At 41.2% G+C, this 20987-nt stretch overlaps 1 protein-coding gene across 1 annotated transcript in view; it reads right to left on the minus strand.

Annotated features, from left to right (window-relative positions):
* LOC126298291 (tyrosine-protein phosphatase non-receptor type 14) overlaps positions 1 to 20987 on the minus strand; it is a 186254-nt gene that overhangs the window by 35330 nt on the left and 129937 nt on the right. The window contains exons 16-19 of the mRNA XM_049989589.1: positions 17589 to 17827; positions 17383 to 17507; positions 17210 to 17303; positions 11076 to 11264 (exon numbers count right to left, since the gene is read on the minus strand). Coding sequence (XP_049845546.1) covers positions 11076 to 11264; positions 17210 to 17303; positions 17383 to 17507; positions 17589 to 17827 — 647 coding nt within the window. The remainder of the gene's footprint in view (positions 1 to 11075; positions 11265 to 17209; positions 17304 to 17382; positions 17508 to 17588; positions 17828 to 20987) is intronic.

A 20987-nucleotide genomic window follows, 5' to 3' on the forward strand; every position in this document is an offset into this window, starting at 1 on the left:
ACTGTACTGACACATTCCATGACCTTGGAGATTTGCTCCTCAATTTGGTCCTACGGGACCTGACATGTAGATAAAATTAAAAATAAATGTACACTCAATTCTTAACAATGGATCAAATGCTGAAAATATGAACACAATTTTCCATCTACAGAAATGAGCCATAAGAATAGTAAGCAAAAAATAGTAGTTGATCTCACTGTACAGATCTGTTAAACACACTGTGGATTTTAACTGCGTCATATGACTGAATTTACCAAGCAGTTGCACACATTAAAACCAAAATTGGGAAGTACTGCACAAAAAGCTCCTTCCATGACCTCGGAACAAGATCTAGATGAACTTACATTTACCAAGAAAGAATAAACATACAATTCAAAAGAGTATTTTCTACCAAGAAATAAAACTGAACAATAAAATTACCAATGGATAGTAAAGAAACAGTTAAAACAATGTTATTTAAAAAGGCAGTTAAGAAGTGCCTGTTAATCCAAACATTCTACACACTGAAGGATTACGTAGATACTCATAGAGTAGGGGTTTAGTAAAAATGTAACACAAATAATAATAATTTGCCTTCTTTTTCATATTTTATGGAAAAATTTACTCTCAATGCTAAGCAAGCAATAATACTAACACCTTATCTTCTTCCTGAGCTCAACTCACTTGTTATACAGAGAGGCTGACTCAGTTTTCTCAGGCTAGCAAATATGAAGCTGTGGTGTACAAAATGGTCCTAACATCAGCTGATAGTGTGTGTAGTGACTGAGAGTGAGAAATGAATGAACAGCGTGGCAGCCTTTTATTATTATTAAATAACTTACTTCTAGAACAGTACTGTACACTAGGGACAAACAGATTGAGGTAGCACCATTTTAAACAAACAGAGTGGCATTGTATTTGGGAGGGTGGAGGTTCCAATCTTCTTCCAACCATCCATATTTAGGTTTCCCACGGTATCCCTAAATTATTTCAGGTAAATGCCATGATGGTTCCTACTATAAGGTCACGACTAACTACCTGTCCGTTCATTGTTGTTCTAGAGCTACAAGTCTGTATATGTGAATTACTTTATTTTTGTTGTTCTTATGTTGTGATAACCAGGTGTGTCCAATACCCTTGTAAAAGATTGGTTCAAATGGCTCTGAGCGCTATGGGACTTAACTTCAGAGGTCATCAGTCCTCTAGAACTTAGAACTACTTAAACCTAACTAACCTAAGGACATCACACACATCCACGCCCGAGACAGGATTCGAACCTGTGACCATAGCGGTTGCGCGGTTCCAGACTGTAGTGCCTAGAACTGCTCGGCCACTCCGGCTGGCCCTTCTAAAAGATATCTACAGATAAATAAAATTACTACTACTACTACTACTACATTGCTGTTTTCACAGGCAACCCAGTTTCTGATGGGATATGGTACACCTTTGACTGAACTGGAATAGGCTTTGCCTTTAGATCTCTCTTATGGGCCATGCTACTGAGCACTTCATGCTTGGCTTCAATGGCTGGTGTACAACCTGAGCCCTCTATATCTTTCCCTATTTCTCCTCTCCTCCATTTTACCCAACATCAGCTTTTATGACCTGTGTCAATGAAAATTGTTCTTCTATGTATCTTTTTGTCCCTCAATCTGTCTGACACATGCTACCTCCAATGCTGGGAGATGTGGACATAATAGTGTTATGAACCAAATAACGCCTGCAGCTGCAGCATTGTGTTTTGGGTATTGAGTGCTGCAGTCAGCAACCTGTGCCGACACAGTAACCCCCAGCACCAGTGAGTCACCTCTGCACTCCGGCCTACTTCTGTGAGATAATGACAGGGTCCTTGGGCACTGACCACCCTTTGAGAAGTTTCTGCCCAATGAAAGAATGAAGCAAGGCTACTTCTTCAGCATGATTAGCCTCCTGACAGCAATATTTATACTCCCTGGGACCAACCAGTCATCAATGGACAACAGTGTTGGATGCTGCTGTAAAGATGATGTACCTATGGTGCAGCTGCCACCATCATTAGCAGGTCTCAGATCCTCGACTGCTGCCCGACTGGTCAGACTCTCAGCACCCCTGCACTCTGCTGCCACCTCAGCTACACTGCCGAGACATAGCCACTTTCACATGTTATGGGGCTTGAAATGAGCTCTCTCCATCCCTACACCACTAGGACCTGAAGCAGCCAGCCATATCTATTCATCCTTTGGTGCGAGTTTGGGGCACTGGGTCATACTGCCATCAATTGGCCATCTTCTCTGTGATAAAAGCAAATGGCGTGGCTGGACCTGCTATGTGCTCGGTTATGAGAGACATCCATGGGGGCCTGATGCAGCATCAGCAGGCACTCGGTATACACTGCCATTGACAAAAATGATGGCCCAAGGCGACACACTGGGAAAGACTGTACTGGCATAATTACCACGCTGGCCGAGTTCCCTGAAATAAACCCTCATGAGCAAGAAGACTGAACAATTGAAAAAAATAAACAATAAAAGGCATTTATATCCAGAGGCTGCCCTCTTCTATTGCGCCCATTTGCATCTATGGCAGACATAATTCATTGACCAATTCGTGCAGTATAACAGTGTTTACAAACATGTGCTTTACCTATTAAAATATAAAACTGAATGAAAAGATCAATAGTCTGCTGTAGCTGTATTTGTTGTTAGAGGCTCACACTAACAGTTTCACAACTTTTAAGTTGCATCTTCTGGTATATGTTTGTGTTAAAATCACGAAATGTCATCTTTTACTGATTAAAATATGTCCCTGTGCACCTATATCAAGCAACGGATAATGTAATGTAATGTTATACAGTAAAATATTGGATCCGGAAGCCAACAACCTTATGTTTGTTTGTCACCAACATAATAGTGATCATAGCAGCTGACAACACAATCCACAAGGTGTTGAGTGCTTTGCCAGAGTGTGTGCGAGGGCTGCCCATCTGATGCTTCATAGATGGTGTTGTCAACTTCTACAAATACCATTAGACAAACACACATAAGCATGGTAGCTTCCACACCCAATATTTTTCTGGACAACATTTATGAGGGGCATTGTCTGTTGCTTGACAAAGGCCCATGAGAATGTATTTTAATCGGTAAAGCGATTATAGTGTGTGAATTTCTAACTGACTTACATAAATACAGTGAACTATTGGATTTTTCATTTAGTTTTATATTTTAATAGTTTTAACACCTGCATGTAAACACTGTTATACTGTAGGAATCATTTAATAAATTATGTATAATTATTTTAGCTGTGGCTATACTAGTTTCAAAATTATCTACATAGAGTATCATTCACACCCTCATTGACATTCTGACATGACCATCACAATACTGTTAGTAGCACTTGCAAATACTGTTAGTTTTAAAACACTACCTAGAGGGATATTGTTCTATTGTCCAAAATAATTGGATGAGATATTGTAGACACTATATTTAAAATAATACTGGAAAAGGAATAGGGGCAAATTTTCTCAGATGCCTCCTGACTCACGGAGCTTCCTAAGGACATTAAGCTTCCAAATAGTGTTGTACACCTTCTCAACATGGATAAAAACACTTGTCATGTGAAGCCTGCGCAAGAAGGCCAGTTGTATAGCCTCTTCCAGGAAGGTTGGATTATCAATGGTCAATCTAAATCTCCTGAAACCACACTGAAAATAACAAAGGATTCTAAAATCTAGACTTGATGATGACTGGCTGCTACTCTAAGGTGTTTCCAATGCAGCTAGAGAGGGTAACACTGTGACAGCTAACTGGACCAGGTTTCAATAGAGGAATTAAAATGATTTCTCTCCACAAGTCAGGAAGTTGTAGAGATGTCCACATGAAATTAGAAAGGGTGGTGAGATTTTCTTTGCTTCTCCAGCATGAGCCACAGACCATTCTGAATTCAGTTCCCACATAGAGAAGTTACTTTGTAACTGATGGAACTCAAGTCTACCACCCCTCTCAGTGGCAATTCTGTGGTGCTGCAAAGCAGGATCCTGATTGGTGGTGGCTATTACTCTGACAAAATGTTACCCTATTGTCTGGGCTTTGACCCATGGGTTGTTGGAGAAATTTCAGTTTTGCATTACAGCAGTAAATGGAGTCCACCCACTTCTCCATGATACCTTTGTAATGGTCTACCATACAACTGTTTATGGTATTCAGGGACTGTTTCCATGCTACTTGTTTACTCTTCTTTATAGCTCAGCAGCATTTGACCTTCTCTGCCCAAAGGCTGAAAGTAAGCTTTCTACTGTTGGTTGATATTTGAACCAATATAGAGATACCTGCCGGCAGCAGAGAAACACTCTTTATTCCGTCACAGAATAGACTGTCTTCAAAATTGGTTGGAAGACTGCAGGAGGGATGCTTCAGCAGAATGGTCAATAGTCTTTGTGACACCATCAACACAATCCCAATTGTTGTCATGGGAGTTTGAACACAGTGAGTTAGCCAAACAGTGTCCAGTTCGACTTACTGAGCACCCATCATGACAAGTTGCTTTCAGGTATTGTTCTGTCTGGCAATTGAATTCAGGTCAGGAAGTGACCATTAGAATGAAAAATCAAGAACTGCGTTGTACAACATACAGTTATCTAGCTGTTTTATTACTGACATATCGATTTTGGTTGATTTCAAGCCATCCATAAGTCATAAAATCTACATAACAGTGTATTTCAAAACTCCAATGCTTACATATTTTGAAAAGTTCTACTACAGTATAATGTGTTATATCCAACATGGTCCTCTACTCTCCCCCTTACAACCAACATACAAGCAGTTGCTGCCACAGAATGCATTCATATGTAAATATCAAAGTGCACGTAAATGTTTACAGAGGTCACGTTGGGTACATCATGTTATACTTTAGTCGAACTTTCCAGAATGTGTAGCATTGCAGTTGAGGAATACAGTATTTTTGTATGGCCCATGGATGGTCTGAAATTGACCTAAGTCGATAGTCAATAACAAAATAACTAGTACAACTGTGTATTGCACAATATAATTGCTAAAAACTGTCCAACATCATCCACATGAAACATTTTAGAATGAAAGTTGTTGACAACTTTCCAATGTGCAGTGTGTGCAAGGGCTGAGGAGAATATCGAAATATCAGTGACAGAACAATTCCTGCAGCAGTGCTGAAGTGTGTGCCACCATTACTAAGTAAATATAATTTGGATGTATGAGTATAATTAGTTTCAATTGTGTATTTTTTTTATAACATAACAATGCAAAGTAGCACCTATGTGGGCTACAACTATATTTATGATCAAACCATTTAAGTTAAAGAAAACCTATGACCAGTATTAGAAAGCTACATCATGTTGTCTGCAGAACAACTAATAAGTATATAGACAACACAGTAAATTAAATTAGTTTTTTAGAAACAAGAGACATAAATACTAACACTATATGCCAAGACAAATCATCCACTGAGGAACAGGTAAGGTTTTACACTGACGATTGTGATAAGATTTGATTGCATGGTTATTGTATGAAAAGTTGGATTTTAGTATTATAAAATAAGATATTTAAAAAACACAGTGTGGAAATAGCAGGCGTAAATAAATTAAGAGTCTTGACTAATGTGTGTCAATCCCAAAGATGTAACAACCTTTTTACTAAAAAAGAGAAGAAAGTGATTTGTTTAACAATTTATGAAAGAAATGAGAGAACAAATGTGGTTGGCCACATATGGACTTTTGACTAGATTAGTTGGTCACATGACACAGTGAGCTGAGAGCATGGATAAGTTTTTTCGAGACCTTTTGTATGTGTGCCAAGTACGACATTTTTGGGAGTTAATGTTTTAGCTTTTAAACTCATAGAGTTTTGAATGCTTTTATTTGGAGGTTGAGATATCAGCAACCATTTCTTTTTTTTCCACAACATAACATTTTATATTCGGATACATTATTTGTCTGGACACTGCTAGACATGGGACCAATTTAAATTGTTCTTGGTATGAAATTATCAAATCAATTCCAGCTATTTCATGATATCGTAAGATCTCACTTATTTCATTTCATATCTTTGTACTGATGTATCCTGTTTTGAGGCAGCACTCAAAATAAACTGATCTATCGTGAATAAACCAACTGTGTTTAGTTGTTTCCTCTAATCCATCACAGTTCATTTTAAAGTGCATACTAATCCTCTTGTACACTGCAATTTTGAGGGGTTTCTGCCTCAACTGGCTTGACTGCCTTGTAAACAAGATACAAAATATAATTATTCAGGCTTTTCTGGCAATCTGTTGACATCGTGAGATGTATTCTGCTGGATATCAGCATCATTCTTGCACAATGTTTTGGAAACATGACTTGTTAACTTCGTCACTGAGTAAAATGGATCCAGTACTTTTATGTACATTCTTCCTCCTCCATGGTAGGTTCCAGGTACTCTGCCTGCAGTCCGCTCCCATTAGCAATGTCCTTAGGTGCTCCCTCTTTGGTCCGGAGCACTTGTGTGGGCTGGCATTCCATTTTCAGCCCACTGCTGCAACAAGTGTTCTCTCTGCAGTCTGCTCCCACTAGAAATGTTCTTAGGCATTCCCTCTTTGGTCTGGTGTGCCAGGCCAAGTGCCAGTGTTTTGGCTTCATCCCATGCACCTGTCTGTGTGCTGGCGTTCTGTTTGTAGTCTACTCCTCCTAGAAGTGCCCTGCAACGTTTCATCTTCAGTCTGGTGAGCTGGTGCTCTGGGGGTTAGTTTCCCTTGTCCACACCCTCAGATCTACTTTTTGTGCAGTTCTGCTGCTGCCCACATTGCAATGTCAGCAACTCTAGTGCAAGATCACAAGACTCTACTTAGTTGGTACCCCATGTCACAGTTCATGAGGTTTTCCATCATCTTTATCTCTACGGACTCTCTCTTATGAAGTGTCCCAGTATCTGGAGGTTTGCACAAGAACCCTGGTTTCATTACAGTTCATGGAATGATTTGAGTTCCAGACAGTGCTCAGCAATGGCTGATATAGTTGCGTGTATCAGTTGTGTGAGCCCCTGATGTTCTTTGCATCTGATGTCCACTGTCCTAAGTGTTTAGTCAATGTACGACATGGCACATTAGCGAAGTGTATTATAAATTCCTGTTTTTTGTGGTCTGAGATTGTCTTTCACATTTCCCAGTAGCCCTCTTATCTTGGTAGATGGACACAACACACACTTGATGTCGTGCTTCCTGAGAATTCTGCTGATTTTGGCAGACATAGATCCCAATTAGGGCAGATTCACCACAGTTTTTGCCTCAGCTTGGTCTTCTAGATTGTATGGCGGAGGGGCTTGTTGAAGGGCCTTCTGAAACTGTCTGGCTGTGTATACATTCTCGCAGAACACTGATCGTAGATGCTCTGTTTCTACTGCCAAACTATATGGGTCTTATAAGGTGTGTGCCCTGTGGATCAATGTCTTCAGAACTCTGCTCTTCTGCACTGGGTGGTGGCAGCTGCTGGCCTGCAGGTACATATCAGTATATGTAGGTTTGAGATACACACAGTGGCCAAATGAGCCATCTGCTCTTCTTTTGACAAGTACATCCAGAAACAGCAACTGGCCATCCTTTCTGGTTCCAGGGTGAACTTATATATGGGTGGCATGAGTTTAGATGTTCCAGAAACTCATTGAGCCTACCCCTACCATGAGGCCAGATCACAAAGGTGCCATTCACATATCTGAAAAAGCATGTGGGTTTGTATCTAGCCATCTCTAATGCATCTCTTCAAATCTGTCTATGAACATACTGGCAAAACTGGAGACAGAGGGGGCTCTCCCTGGCTAAACCTTCTCTCAGCTCATAATATTGGCCTGCATACAGAAAATAAGCTGATATCAGTATATGCTTGAACAGGTCCAACAGAGCCTCATCAAATATCTCTGCAATTAGTTCCAATGAGTCTTCCAGTGGCACCCTAGTGAACGGGGATACCATAAGAAAACTAATCATGATATTAGATTTTGTGGTAGGTACTTGCTTGGTGTGCCATTGTTACTGACAATTGGCCTGTTTCTGTACTTTCAGCAGCCCATGTAGTCTATGTGGAACTGGCATTCTCAATCATAGTTGTTTAGTGACCATGTCAGGCATACCGGTTTCCTTCATGAGAGCCCTGGTCTTGTCCACTTTGCCTACAGTGTAACATTCCAAAGGTCTGTATGCAGGGTCCTTCTGGCCTGCATACAGAAAATAAGCTGATATCAGTATATGCTTGAACAGGTCCAACAGAGCCTCATCAAATATCTCTGCAATTAGTTCCAATGAGTCTTCCAGTGGCACCCTAGTGAACGGGGATACCATAAGAAAACTAATCATGATATTAGATTTTGTGGTAGGTACTTGCTTGGTGTGCCATTGTTACTGACAATTGGCCTGTTTCTGTACTTTCAGCAGCCCATGTAGTCTATGTGGAACTGGCATTCTCAATCATAGTTGTTTAGTGACCATGTCAGGCATACCGGTTTCCTTCATGAGAGCCCTGGTCTTGTCCACTTTGCCTACAGTGTAACATTCCAAAGGTCTGTATGCAGGGTCCTTCAGAAGTTAACCCAGTTTCTCATCATAATCAGCCTGCTACAAAATGACTGTATATTTCCCTTTGTCTGCTGGCAACACCACGATGTTTTTATCTTCCCGGAGCCCCTTGAATGTGAGCCTCTCATCACTTGAGATGTTTGATTTTGGAGGCTTTGTCTTGGTGAGTGTCCTGCAGGTCTCCCAGAAAATTTCTTCTATCACATCTGGTGGGTTGAAGTGTGTTGGCTACTTGCTCTACTGCACTGATGAAACCTGAAATTGGTAGATTTATAGTCATCCCAAAAGCTGAGACCCCTGCTAAATACACTCAAAGTGGTGTCATCAAATTGCTTGCCACTTACATTAATAACAGTGCGAGTGTCCTCCATCTGCTGTGTTTTATTACTCTTGTAGTCGTACATAAGATACCGCCGCCGTTCTAAGCAGACAGTGTACAAAACTATCGAGTTTGCTACAACATCTGGAGACAAGAAGAATCGCATACCACTCAAGTCTGTCGCTGCTCAGGCCTTGCTGGACAGACCATCTGTTTTCTGTGGATGCTGACTTAATTTTAGTTTAGATATTAATGATTCATTTGGTCATGGTAACGAATGGTTTACTGTAGCCATTGTCCGTGGAGGTTCTGGAGTACCAAATGTTGGTGGACTCGAAAGTTTCGTTGACAGAGACATTATTGCATTTCGCACCTACCATATGGCCGAACTTGCTAATAAAGACTTTGCTAAATCTGCTTATATGTCCACTTCTGCTTTGTCTTTATATACTCGTAACAGGAGGAAAATATCTGTAAATGAGTCTGTATTCATTTGGGTAAAAGGTAAAGGTGTATGTGAATATGTAAAGTTTGTTGGTGATTGTACTGTACTCTTGCAGTCAAACTTCACCAACTGGTATGCTGAGGTAGCCTTCCTGCCGCACTCAGCTAGAGACCAAGAGGTATTGTCTACTTTGTCCCAATCTTCAGCTGCTAAGGAGGCAGCTATGTGCAGGTAAAGATGTGAAAGCTCCCTGGCTACCACATACAGACTGTGGTGGATGTCTCAAATCCTGTCTCTCACAAGTGCCATGCTCACCTGATGTTTCATCTTGCTTGCCGCTCAGGAGTTGATGTAATGCTTAATATTGGTGAAAACTGGTACTAAATCTCCATCTTAACATCTCAGCGGGAAACTGAGAGAACTCAACATTCTCCCTTTCCTCTGTTAAAGCTCATCCAGCTTATATGTAATTCATCAAGACTTTCCTGGTAATCTGTTGACATCTTGAAGTGCTAGTTATTCTACTGGATATGAGCATCGTTCTTACATGATATTTCAACAAAGTGACTGTTCTCTCCATCAGGTTCTACCTGTGACTGCTTGTCGAGTGGAAAAGGTCCAGTGTTTATATGTACATTCTTCCCCCTCCATTGTAGGTTCCAGGTATTCCCTACGTGTTTCACTCCTGCTAGCAGCATCCTTATGTGTTCCCTCTCCAGTCTGGAGCATCTGACTGTGGTTGGCATTAAGTTTCCGGTCTGCTGTGGTTCCAAGTGTTCTATTTGTGATCTCCTTCCGCTAGAAATGTTTTCATGCATTTCCTCTTTGCTCCACTGTGGCAGGCTGAGTGCCGGTATATCGTCTTTGGTCCCGTACACCCGTCTCTGTGCTGGAATTACAGTTTTGGTTCAGTATGGTTCCAGGTGTTCACTTTGTGTGGTCCACTCCCATTAGAAGTGTCGCCTGAAACCTACCATTGAGAGGGAAGAACAGATTACTCACAAAAGGTACTGAAACAAACTGAGGAGTAAGGAACTGACAGAACACATCTTGAGGCTTCAAGGTATCATCAATTTGACATTGGAACAAACAGAGAGTGAGAGTGAGTGAGTGAGAGTGAGAGAGAGAGAGAGAGAGAGAGAGAGAGAGAGAGAGAGAGAGAGAGAGAGAGAGAGAGAGAGAGAGAGTGGAGGGCAGGGGGGGGGGGGGGGAGGATGATATGTTGCAGAGGGAGACCAAGGATTGATTACAGTACATAGGTTGCAGTAATTATATAGAAAGGAAGAGGCTTGTACAGGAGAAACTACTCTGGAGAGTTGTGTCAAACCAGCCCATTAACAATGTAGGTATCACTAAATTTCAGTTTTTAAAAATCTGTAAATACATAGCCTGTGGAAGACCACTGCAATACAACCAAAATGTTAGTATTTTTAGAATTTTAAATATTTTACAAGCGTGTATGACCTGAGAAAGATCACTTCTACAAAGTTGAAACATTAGTTATTTTCGTATTTCAAGTATTTTATAAGATGATGTGGTAGTACACACAGTGGGGTTTTAATGAGGTTGACATCAGCAGTGGAAGCCTATGTAATTATGTGAATACGTAATTTATGTGGCTCTAAAAGTATATGTAGTTTTCTTGAAAATTATCTAGTGACCACTGTGCTTTCTGTTCTCTTTGACACATCCTAAGATCCTGATTTTATCCAATTTGTGCTGTATTATATTACTTTAAAACTTAAAGACAAGAACATGAAAACTTCAAAACCATGCAGCATATACCTCATCAATCTCCAGGCAGCGGTCATTGATGCCTGGACAGTATGGAGCAGTTCCGTCTTCTTGTGTCACTGTTAACTGCACTATGAGGTGCACGTCTGCTTCCCACACCATCTGCCAGAAACTGCTGACTGTAGAAGGTAGTGGCCCCTGAGCTGCAATATAGAACCTTTGATGGCTGCCCACTGTTGCCTAGAAAAAACAAAAAGAAGAGAAAAGGAAACAAGACAAAGGCAGAAATTAACAGAAAAAGCAAATGGTAAATAAAAATAATCATGCTTCTTTGTAACAGCTCAGTGTCAAGTTAGGATCCATTAAGACATAACAATGAAATTAGGTGCATTCTGCAAACATTTCTTTCTGGAATGTTTGTGTACACAATGTTTCTGTGACCATCTTTATAACTAATTTAGAAATATGAAATGTTTTGAAAATCTGATAAAAAATATGAATGTTAATGCCACTTGAACTTTAATACACTGACTCTCTCCTGCCCCACAACAAGAATGTAAATTGGGAATCAGGAAGCAGCTGTTCTGATGACTTGGTGCTGCTTCAGTAGTATCCAGTGGTGACTGTGATCTATCACTGCATTCTGTGCTGCCCCCAGAAGTGTTTATGGCTGCACAGGATAAGGCAGCCTTGCAAGCATAACCTGTCCTTATGCGGACTACTGCTGGTGGCTATTATAGTGAAAGCTTGTAACCATCATCATGGTTTACGTTGGTAGGCTGCTTGACTATCATCTCTCATATCTTCCGTTTGAAGTTAAGTGGCTACCTACATAGCATGCACACTTCCTCAAACTGTATGTGTTTACTGCATTTCAATTGGTGTTTAATCACTACTGAGATATTAAGTTGTCTGACCTGTATGTGATGCTCATGCTCTTTTAGCCATATGCTGATGGGTCACACTGTTTCTCTGCTATAAACCAGTTTTCACTCACAGCTGACTTCATAAATCTCAGAATGAGGAATGCATTAACAGCATCTCTGATGGACCCATCAATTCTCTAATTTTCCAAAGTGTTGCTGATCCTCCACAAATACCTGCAGGGGGGAGGGGGGACGCACGCTTGTTCCACATCTTACTCTCTGTTAAATTTTTGTGTGGCGACATCAATTACTGCACAAATTGCCAGTGCAAGAGATAAAAAATGAACCACTTGTTTAGCAGAGAGTATTTATTTTTTGTAGTCAAATTACTCGCAATGTGATTCCTTGCAGAGGAGTTCGAAACTGAGATACTTTTTTTTCGTTTTGCGATAATGACGGAGGCTACAACGAAATCACGAGAAACTGAAGTTAAAGTGGAAAAAATCATGTCTCCAGCTATTCCACAACATGCAGCCACTGATATAAATCAGCAAGAAGTGTATTTCACAACCTGTTTTGATCACGTCAAAATTTCGTCGTTCTGATCTAATCGTCCACTGATGTTCACGCAGCTAGAGTACACTTTTCAACAACAAAGTGTGTCTACAAACAATGAGATGTATGTAATCATGGTTGCATATTGAGTAGGAGCAGTGATAGAAGAAACGGAACACATTCTACTACAACATTCCTACATGTCATTAAAGGAGGCACTTGCATAGCACTACACATTGCCACCAGAGCTTTGGCTGCTCAGATGTTGTGAGCTTTAAATGCTTTAGCTGCTCCTAATCTGCTGCCTGAACAGTCACTAAACTTGCTGTGGCTTCGTATGTTACCAGTCGGCATTTGCACAGTCGTGGTGATACATCAAGATTTGTTGTTGCAGGCGCTGGGAGGGAGCACTGCCCCTAGCACAGAAACGTGTAAGATACACCAATGCAGGAGCAAAAAGTGGACCAGTTAGAAGATCAAACCACGTGCTTGAACTTGAAGCTATCAGCATAGCAGGGAAAATTCTGATGCCACTATGAGGATACTCCTGAGCAGCAGATAGGGCACTTGAAAGATGATTAGCATAGATCTGATACAACTGCTGGTATAACATGCATTGTGAAGATGCAGCTCGCCAGTGCACCACAGACGGACGTTAGAGGATGTCGATGTTTGTCATCAACAGTGTGTCTGCATCCAAAGGACAGAAGGCAGCATGCAAACGCAACACTGTTGGCACTGCACCGGTCACAGGGGTTATTGGGGTATGAAAGCATCTCCGGTAAAAATTTCTTTGTGGATTCCAGATCCGAAGTGAGTGATTACCAAAACGGCTGGGTATTGTACCTGCCGCACCGACATTGCATATACACACCACAGCGAATGATTCATACACTGAAACTTATGAGAATGACATCGGATTTGTGTCTTCAATATGAGCCTTCGTGGACATTTATTGTCACCAATGTTGCTGACCCTAAACTCGGTGTGGATTTATTCTCTCATCTGTCACCAGATCTAGTAACCATTATTTAGTTGGAGTGATCCACAGTGTCAATCCATTAACCATGTCATCTGTGCTGGTAAATGAGAAGTTGACTGTACCTGTACAACAGTGTTGAAACCATCCGTGGGTGTCTCACAGGCTCACATGTTGACCACCAATCTTTTTGGCCACATACTTCAGGAATTTCCTGCACTCACTTGTCCGACTGTCACCGACAGGAAATGTCACCACTCGACACTACACCAAATCTGCATGTCACCTGGCCAACCTGATGCAGCTCGTCTGCTTGTGGTGTGGTTAGGAATCCAGAAGGACTGCTGAGCATGGGCACACTTCTGCCTCAATTGCCAGTGAAGTGAAGTCAGCTGACATGCCTTCACACTGGTTGTGCATTTTCCAATCCCAAAAGGAAGATTTCCACACATGCATGTGGACATAGTATGACAATTACCCTATTCTGGTAGTTACTGTAGTGGATAATTTTATGGGCTGGCCTGAAGTTACTCCCATACCAGACATCTCCACTGAGGAGGTTGCAAAGGCATTGCTGTTTACATGGCTTTTTAAGTTTGGCGTTAGTCATACCATTATAACTGACTGCAGGCATCAGTTCGAGTCACAGTAGTTTAACGAGCTTCTTCAACTGTGTGGCTGCAACCATCTTTGCACCACTAGCTACCATCCCATCAGTAGTGGAATGGTGGAGAGGCTGCATCACATGGTAAAGGTGGCACTGATGTGTTACTCAGCAAGGTGAATGGACACCTTGCCACAGATATTGTTAGGCCCTGGCACATCAGTAATGGAGGATCTGCAATGTTCGTAACCCCAACTGGTCTATGGCAACTAGTTGCATGGACCAGGTAAACTTACTGTACCAGCACCACTTCTGCTGACCACTCCAGAAACAGTGACAAGGGTTCACATGATAATTCATCTCCCAGATGAGAGATTTTCATGCAGGTCCACCTGTCAGCCACAGAGAGAGAAAAGTTCTCATCCATAATTATCTGCTTACAGCATCACATCTGGCTCAGAGATGATACTGTGCATCCACCATACTGGTCCCTACAGGGTGCTTTTGAAAGGGAAGAACAATTTCAAGATTGACCAGAACGGCAGGCACAAAACAGTCCCCATAGAGTGACTAAAGCCTAAAGCCTGGCTATATCCACATGGAGGAACCTCTGCAACACCGTCCTGTCAGTTTTCCACTGGTGTGCGCTGCCGAGCCTACAACGCCAAGTCACACTGCAGCCTACCACCAGAAGACTCAATAGCCCACAATATTCTGCCAGCTGCTGCCATGAGCTGTGGATGGTGTTGGAAAATATCTTGAAAGCATCTATTGGTGATGGTGGCCTCCTCATAGTTCATACATTTTGAGGCCAAGTGTAGCATTTCTGACCTGCACATTTCCACATTGTGATTATAGCACACAGTTCTTTTTTATTTCTATAGTGATCCTGAGTTGTGTATTCAAATGTTACAAAATTTTGTTTCTTCAGGGGACCAGATGATAAAAATATAATCAACATCAGCATTTTGGTTGCTGAAGTGTGGAATAAAGAGCTTTCATGAAGACGTCCACTGCTAATGGAGAAAGGCTGGATCATAACACTATGTCATACATCTGCGTACAAAATTTTGCATTCTTCAGTGTTGTATGAGGTGCCACATTAGGGGAAAATCACTCTTATAAAATGTTGACCATCTGTTCTACTGGTACATTTGACAATGGCAAAATCACATTAAAGTCCCCGACGGCCATGAGATACATCGCCCGTATGCTGGCACTTTACGCCTGTATGCTGGCACTTTAATCACATTTACTATTGATCAAAATGGATAACTTGGCATACTATATATTCAGGGTGTACTTAGAACTTTTGGATGCAAACTAATTATACTCATAGAAGACATTATAAACTCCTGGTAAGTGCAGTGTATTACACATCCTGAATAAGGGTACTATTACGAATCAAATTTCAAACTTAAGAAATAGAATTTGAAGTTTTAATTACTCTTCAGACTATTTTTGTACAACCAGAATGTTTAAATGTGCTTTGAATATTTGCCATTGACTACCAATCACATGCTAGAATATCAGAAGCAACAGCCTACCGTACAGCCACATCTCCATAGCAATTTTCATTTCAGGATATCCAACAGCATCCTAGAATATGACAACAGTTGCCACCTGGAAACCGAAATAAATAAAATATGAAGGGAAGCCATAACCAGAATCTAGCTGTTAATCATCCTGAAGAAGGCAGCTGCAAAGTTGGTTGTTGACATTTAAGTTGTTTTAGTGGTTCATAATGACATGGCCTAATACCCGAAATGATTTTATTCAAACTGACACTGGCCATGGAAGTCCAGGAACTTATAATTAAATGTGCTCCTCACCTGCACCATCTCTCAACTGACTTCTGTCTGTATAAACGACCAAACTAAACTGGTAGTCAACATCTTGCTTCAGCATATAATTTACAATATACAGACACTGAACTGTATTTTGGAAGTCTAGTGGATGAGACTTCCCTGTTGATAGCCAGTACTGTATGCATAATACTTCTAATTTTTATATTGCTTCCAAGTTTAATTGGTGTCCTAAGATGGCAAGAGCCAAAACAAGTAATGTGGAACTATTTATAAATGTGTTAACATATCAGCTTAGCTTGCATGTGAGCTGCAAGTCTTATGATGTTTTACAAGTACATAAAATGTAGAAACGGCAGCAAAAATAAATGCATAGCAATAAAGAAGCTTGACGGCACTGCAGTATGTGTTTCATGCTACCAGGCAAACAAGTTTCAGGGGGAGCAATGTGATCTGTTATCTTGAAGTTTATTTCACATAACCCTAAACATGCATGAATGCCTACCCAGAAGATGGCCACAGTTGTCCCAGTATCTGAAGTTTAGTCCAAAGTATGTAATTATATGCTATTGATGGCAAGTAAATGAAACATGTCTTAACTGTATACTTAAACGTGGCTTTTTAGTCCAAAATATTGGTTCTACAACAAGCACCACAGCTTCAGTGACAGTCAGTTATCATGAACATGTCAAGATTTTGCAGTGGCTGGATTTGGATCAGTAGTTGATGCCATTGCAACAGATTTTACAAAAACACCAGATTTTGAAACAGTAATTGGGAAATTGGTACAGACAGCTGAATTACGATTGGGATATAAGAATTTTACACACATTGAATTCAAATAGTTAGAGTAAGCAACAAATAATTTGTAGAAATCAAAGTACCCTCATGAGAGGACTAAAGGATTATTTGTTGCCATAGCTCTTCATATATATATGGATAATTTTCCACTGTCAGTAGATTTCTGTGTGAGGATATTTGCCGACGACTGTCATATTTACCGAGAAATAGGTTCCACTTATGACATATTATAAAGCTCCCTTTGGGTTAACGAATAAATTGTAACTATTAATATGGTATGGCAAGTTCTAGTAGAATGTAAATAATTTAGGAGTAAAGGAAACAACTCACTGAATATTAAAAGCATTGAGTTGTTATAAAGTACACAAAAAGGAATGAAACCTCTGCTAGCTTTCAGACAAATTCTTTCCTGAGCTACAGTACATGCATGCACACACACACACACACACACACACACACACACACATACATACACAGCTTCACTGTGCCACTGAATACACAATTTGAGAAAACAAATATTTTGTACTTCTGTTGGAAGTGAGGCTTATATAAAATTGAAATGAAATTTAACTTACAGTAATGTGGGATGCATTTATGTAGCCAAACTTATTTTGTCTGGAAGGTGTCAGCCTGACTCTGTTTTCTTCATATGGTAAAGCATCCATATACCTTTCAAAATAAAATAAGTAAATTATGAGAAAGAAACCATATGTACTGCCCAAAAAAAGTAAAATATCAATAAGTATACCTGTTTCTTGATGCATTATCAGGATGTAATGCAGTGGTGAAATCTGCTGTCAGCTTCTTTTTTGGAATTTTTTCAAATTCAAAGAAAACCTGACCATCAGCAAGTTTGCGTTCGAGAAGCTGGCACTGAAAACCATAAAACATACATCTCAGCTGTCTCTGTGTTTCGAGTTTAAATATGACTTAATTGATGTGGATCCATTGTACCATTATATCTTTTGATATCGTTGGAGGAAGAGGGAGCCTTGGCAGCCCCGTATTCCAACGCACACGTGTTTCTTCTTCATTAGTTTCTTTTACTGCTGCCTCTGGTTTTGACTTGCTCTTTCCTCCACCAAGTAGAGCCCACTTACGTTTTGGCTTCTGTTTTGTTGTACCCATTTTTGTGTACTCAGTTTGTCTATCTGACTCAAGGAACTGACTCTGACTTTTAATGTAAGTTGCATCTAGAACACAGAGTACAATTTTATAGTCAAATTTAGGAAAAGATAAAAAAATTTCATAAAAAGTCCAACAAAAAGTTCAGTAACATATAACAAATCATAATACACTCCTGGAAATGGAAAAAAAGAACACATTGACACCGGTGTGTCAGACCCACCATACTTGCTCTGGACACTGCGAGAGGGCTGTACAAGCAATGATCACACGCACGGCACAGCGGACACACCAGGAACCGCGGTGTTGGCCGTCGAATGGCGCTAGCTGCACAGCATTTGTGCACCGCCGCCGTCAGTGTCAGCCAGTTTGCCGTGGCATACGGAGCTCCATCACAGTCTTTAACACTGGTAGCATGCCGCGACAGCGTGGACGTGAATCGTATGTGCAGTTGACGGACTTTGAGCGAGGGCGTATAGTAGGCATGCGGGAGGCCCGGTGGACGTACCGCCGAATTGCTCAACACGTGAGGCGTGAGGTCTCCACAGTACATCGATGTTGTCGCCAGTGGTCGGCGGAAGGTGCACGTGCTCGTCGACCTGGGACCGGACCGCAGCGACGCACGGATGCACGCCAAGACCGTAGGATCCTACGCAGTGCCGTAGGGGACCACACCGCCACTTCCCAGCAAATTAGGGACACTGTTGCTCCTGGGGTATCGGCGAGGACCATTCGCAACCGTCTCCATGTAGCTGGGCTACGGTCCCGCACACCGTTAGGCCGTCTTCCGCTCACGCCCCAACATTGTGCAGCCCGTCTCCAGTAGTGTCGCGACAGGCGTGAATGGAGGGATGAATGGAGACGTGCCGTCTTCAGCGATGAGAGTCGCTTCTACCTTGGTGTCAATGATGGTCGTATGCGTGTTTGGCGCCGTGCAGGTGAGCGCCACAATCAGGACTGCATACGACCAAGGCACACAGGGCCAACACCTGGCATCATGGTGTGGGGAGTGATCTCCTACACTGGCCGTACACCTCTGGTGATCGTCGAGAGGACACTGAATAGTGCACGGTACATCCAAACCGCGATCGAACCCATCGTTCTACCATTCCTAGACCGGCAAGGTAACTTGCTGTTCCAACAGGACAATGCACGTCCACATGTATCCCGTGCCACCCAACGTGCTCTAGAAGGTGTAAGTCAACTACCCTGGCCAGCAAGATCTCCGGATCTGTCCCCCATTGAGCATGTTTGGGACTGGATGAAGCGTCGTCTCACGCGGTCTGCACGTCCAGCACGAACGCTGGTCCAACTGAGGCGCCAGGTAGAAATGGCATGGCGAGCCGTTCAACAGGACTACATCCAGCATCTCTACGATCGTCTCCATGGGAGAATAGCAGCCTGCATTGCTGCGAAAGGTGGATATACACTGTACTAGTGCCGACATTGTGCATGCTCTGTTGCCTGTGTCTATGTGCCTGTGGTTCTGTCAGTGTGATCATGTGATGTATCTGACCCCAGGAATGTGTTAATAAAGTTTCCCCTTCCTGGGACAATGAATTCACGGTGTTCTTATTTCAATTTCCAGGAGTGTATATTTCTGAATAAATTCCAATTTCACAAAGAACCTAATGCTGTATCAGATTATCCCTTGGTAACAAACTTTCTTTTGTATCATCTTAATAATTACACACATCCTACTTTTTGTTATTGTTGTACAAACTAAAATAAAATCAATATTTGGATCTTTGCCAATGAATTTAAATTTTTAACATCTGGGCAGACATGCAGGTAAGTTATGTCATAGAATTATGACAATGCCAATGTAATTTTGAGCTGAAGAATGTGGATTAATGATACAAAAACAAAATCTGATCATATTAACTCTGCAGAGTAATTTAAAAGCACATGAATCTTAATATGGGTGTGGTATCAGTGCACCAAAGCCTTACTGATGTTCCACTCCAGCCAGTTTAAAGAAAACTTTTTCTCAAACTATATTATCTCCAAATCAGATGGCTGTCTTTCAAACATGGCATTATAGAAGGAAGTGAAGACCAAGTGGAAAGATAAAATACGAAGCAGAATCAGCAAGGAGAATACTGAAGAAAGGCCATTCAATAAGGATCTGGGAAGAAAGCCCATTAATGAAGGGCAGGGTCAATACAATATGTTATGAAGTATCCATGGCTGGTAATGGAGGCAGTAGCAGATGAGATTCAATGGCAAATAGCTGTGGTCTGATACAAGTCTCAATGCGATTCTCCCCTGTGCAAGCTTCTTCATCCTCGTTTAACTATTGCCACCTATATCCACTTCAACTTGATTACTGCATTCAAGTATGCATTTGCTCAACAATTATTAGCCCCCCCCCCCCCCCCCTGCTCCACCCACCCACGTACACGTGCACATGCACTGACACTCACTTGCCTCTATTACAAATTTAACTATTTTTAAGTACTCAGGGTGTGTCCCATTTCTCTCCAAATCGATTCACTATTTCTTCATTAGTTACCCGATCTACCCAATTAATTTACAGCGTTCTTCTGTAGCACCACATTATAAAAGCTTCTATGCTCTTCTAATCTGAACTGTTTCTTGCCTAAGTATCACTTCTGTACAAGGCTACAGTCTTACAAAAAATGGCTCTGAGCACTATGGGACTTAACATCTATGGTCATCAGTCCCCTAGAACTTAGAACTACTTAAACCTAACTAACCTAAGAACAACACACAACACCCAGCCAGCTACAGTCTTACAATCACCTTCAGAAAACACTTCTAACACTTAAACTTACATATGTTTCTTTTTCAGAAATATTTTTCTCATTAGTGCCAATATTTGTTTCGCATCATCTCTACTTTGTCCACTGTCACTTGTTTTGCTGCTTATACAGCAAAAACTCAACTACAAGTTTTAGACTAGCATTCCCTAATCTTATTCCCTCAGCATCAACTGATTTAGTTAGGCAATAATCCATTACCCTTGTTTTACTTTTGTTGATATTAATCTTATGACCTATTTTCAAGACAACATCCATTTCTTTCAACGAAGCTTTTCCATCTTCAACAGAATAACAATGGAAACCACAGTGGCCTATAAGCTTTTGACTTACAAGGATAGTTATCATAACTAAATTACATATATTAATGTTACGTATTGCTCTGAGGAATGTTGCACTCTTCTCTGAATTGATCATGGCGCAGTTGACTATCACTTTAACTCTT

The sequence above is a fragment of the Schistocerca gregaria genome, chromosome X (genome assembly GCF_023897955.1).
Source record: "Schistocerca gregaria isolate iqSchGreg1 chromosome X, iqSchGreg1.2, whole genome shotgun sequence".
NCBI lineage: Eukaryota > Metazoa > Arthropoda > Insecta > Orthoptera > Acrididae > Schistocerca > Schistocerca gregaria.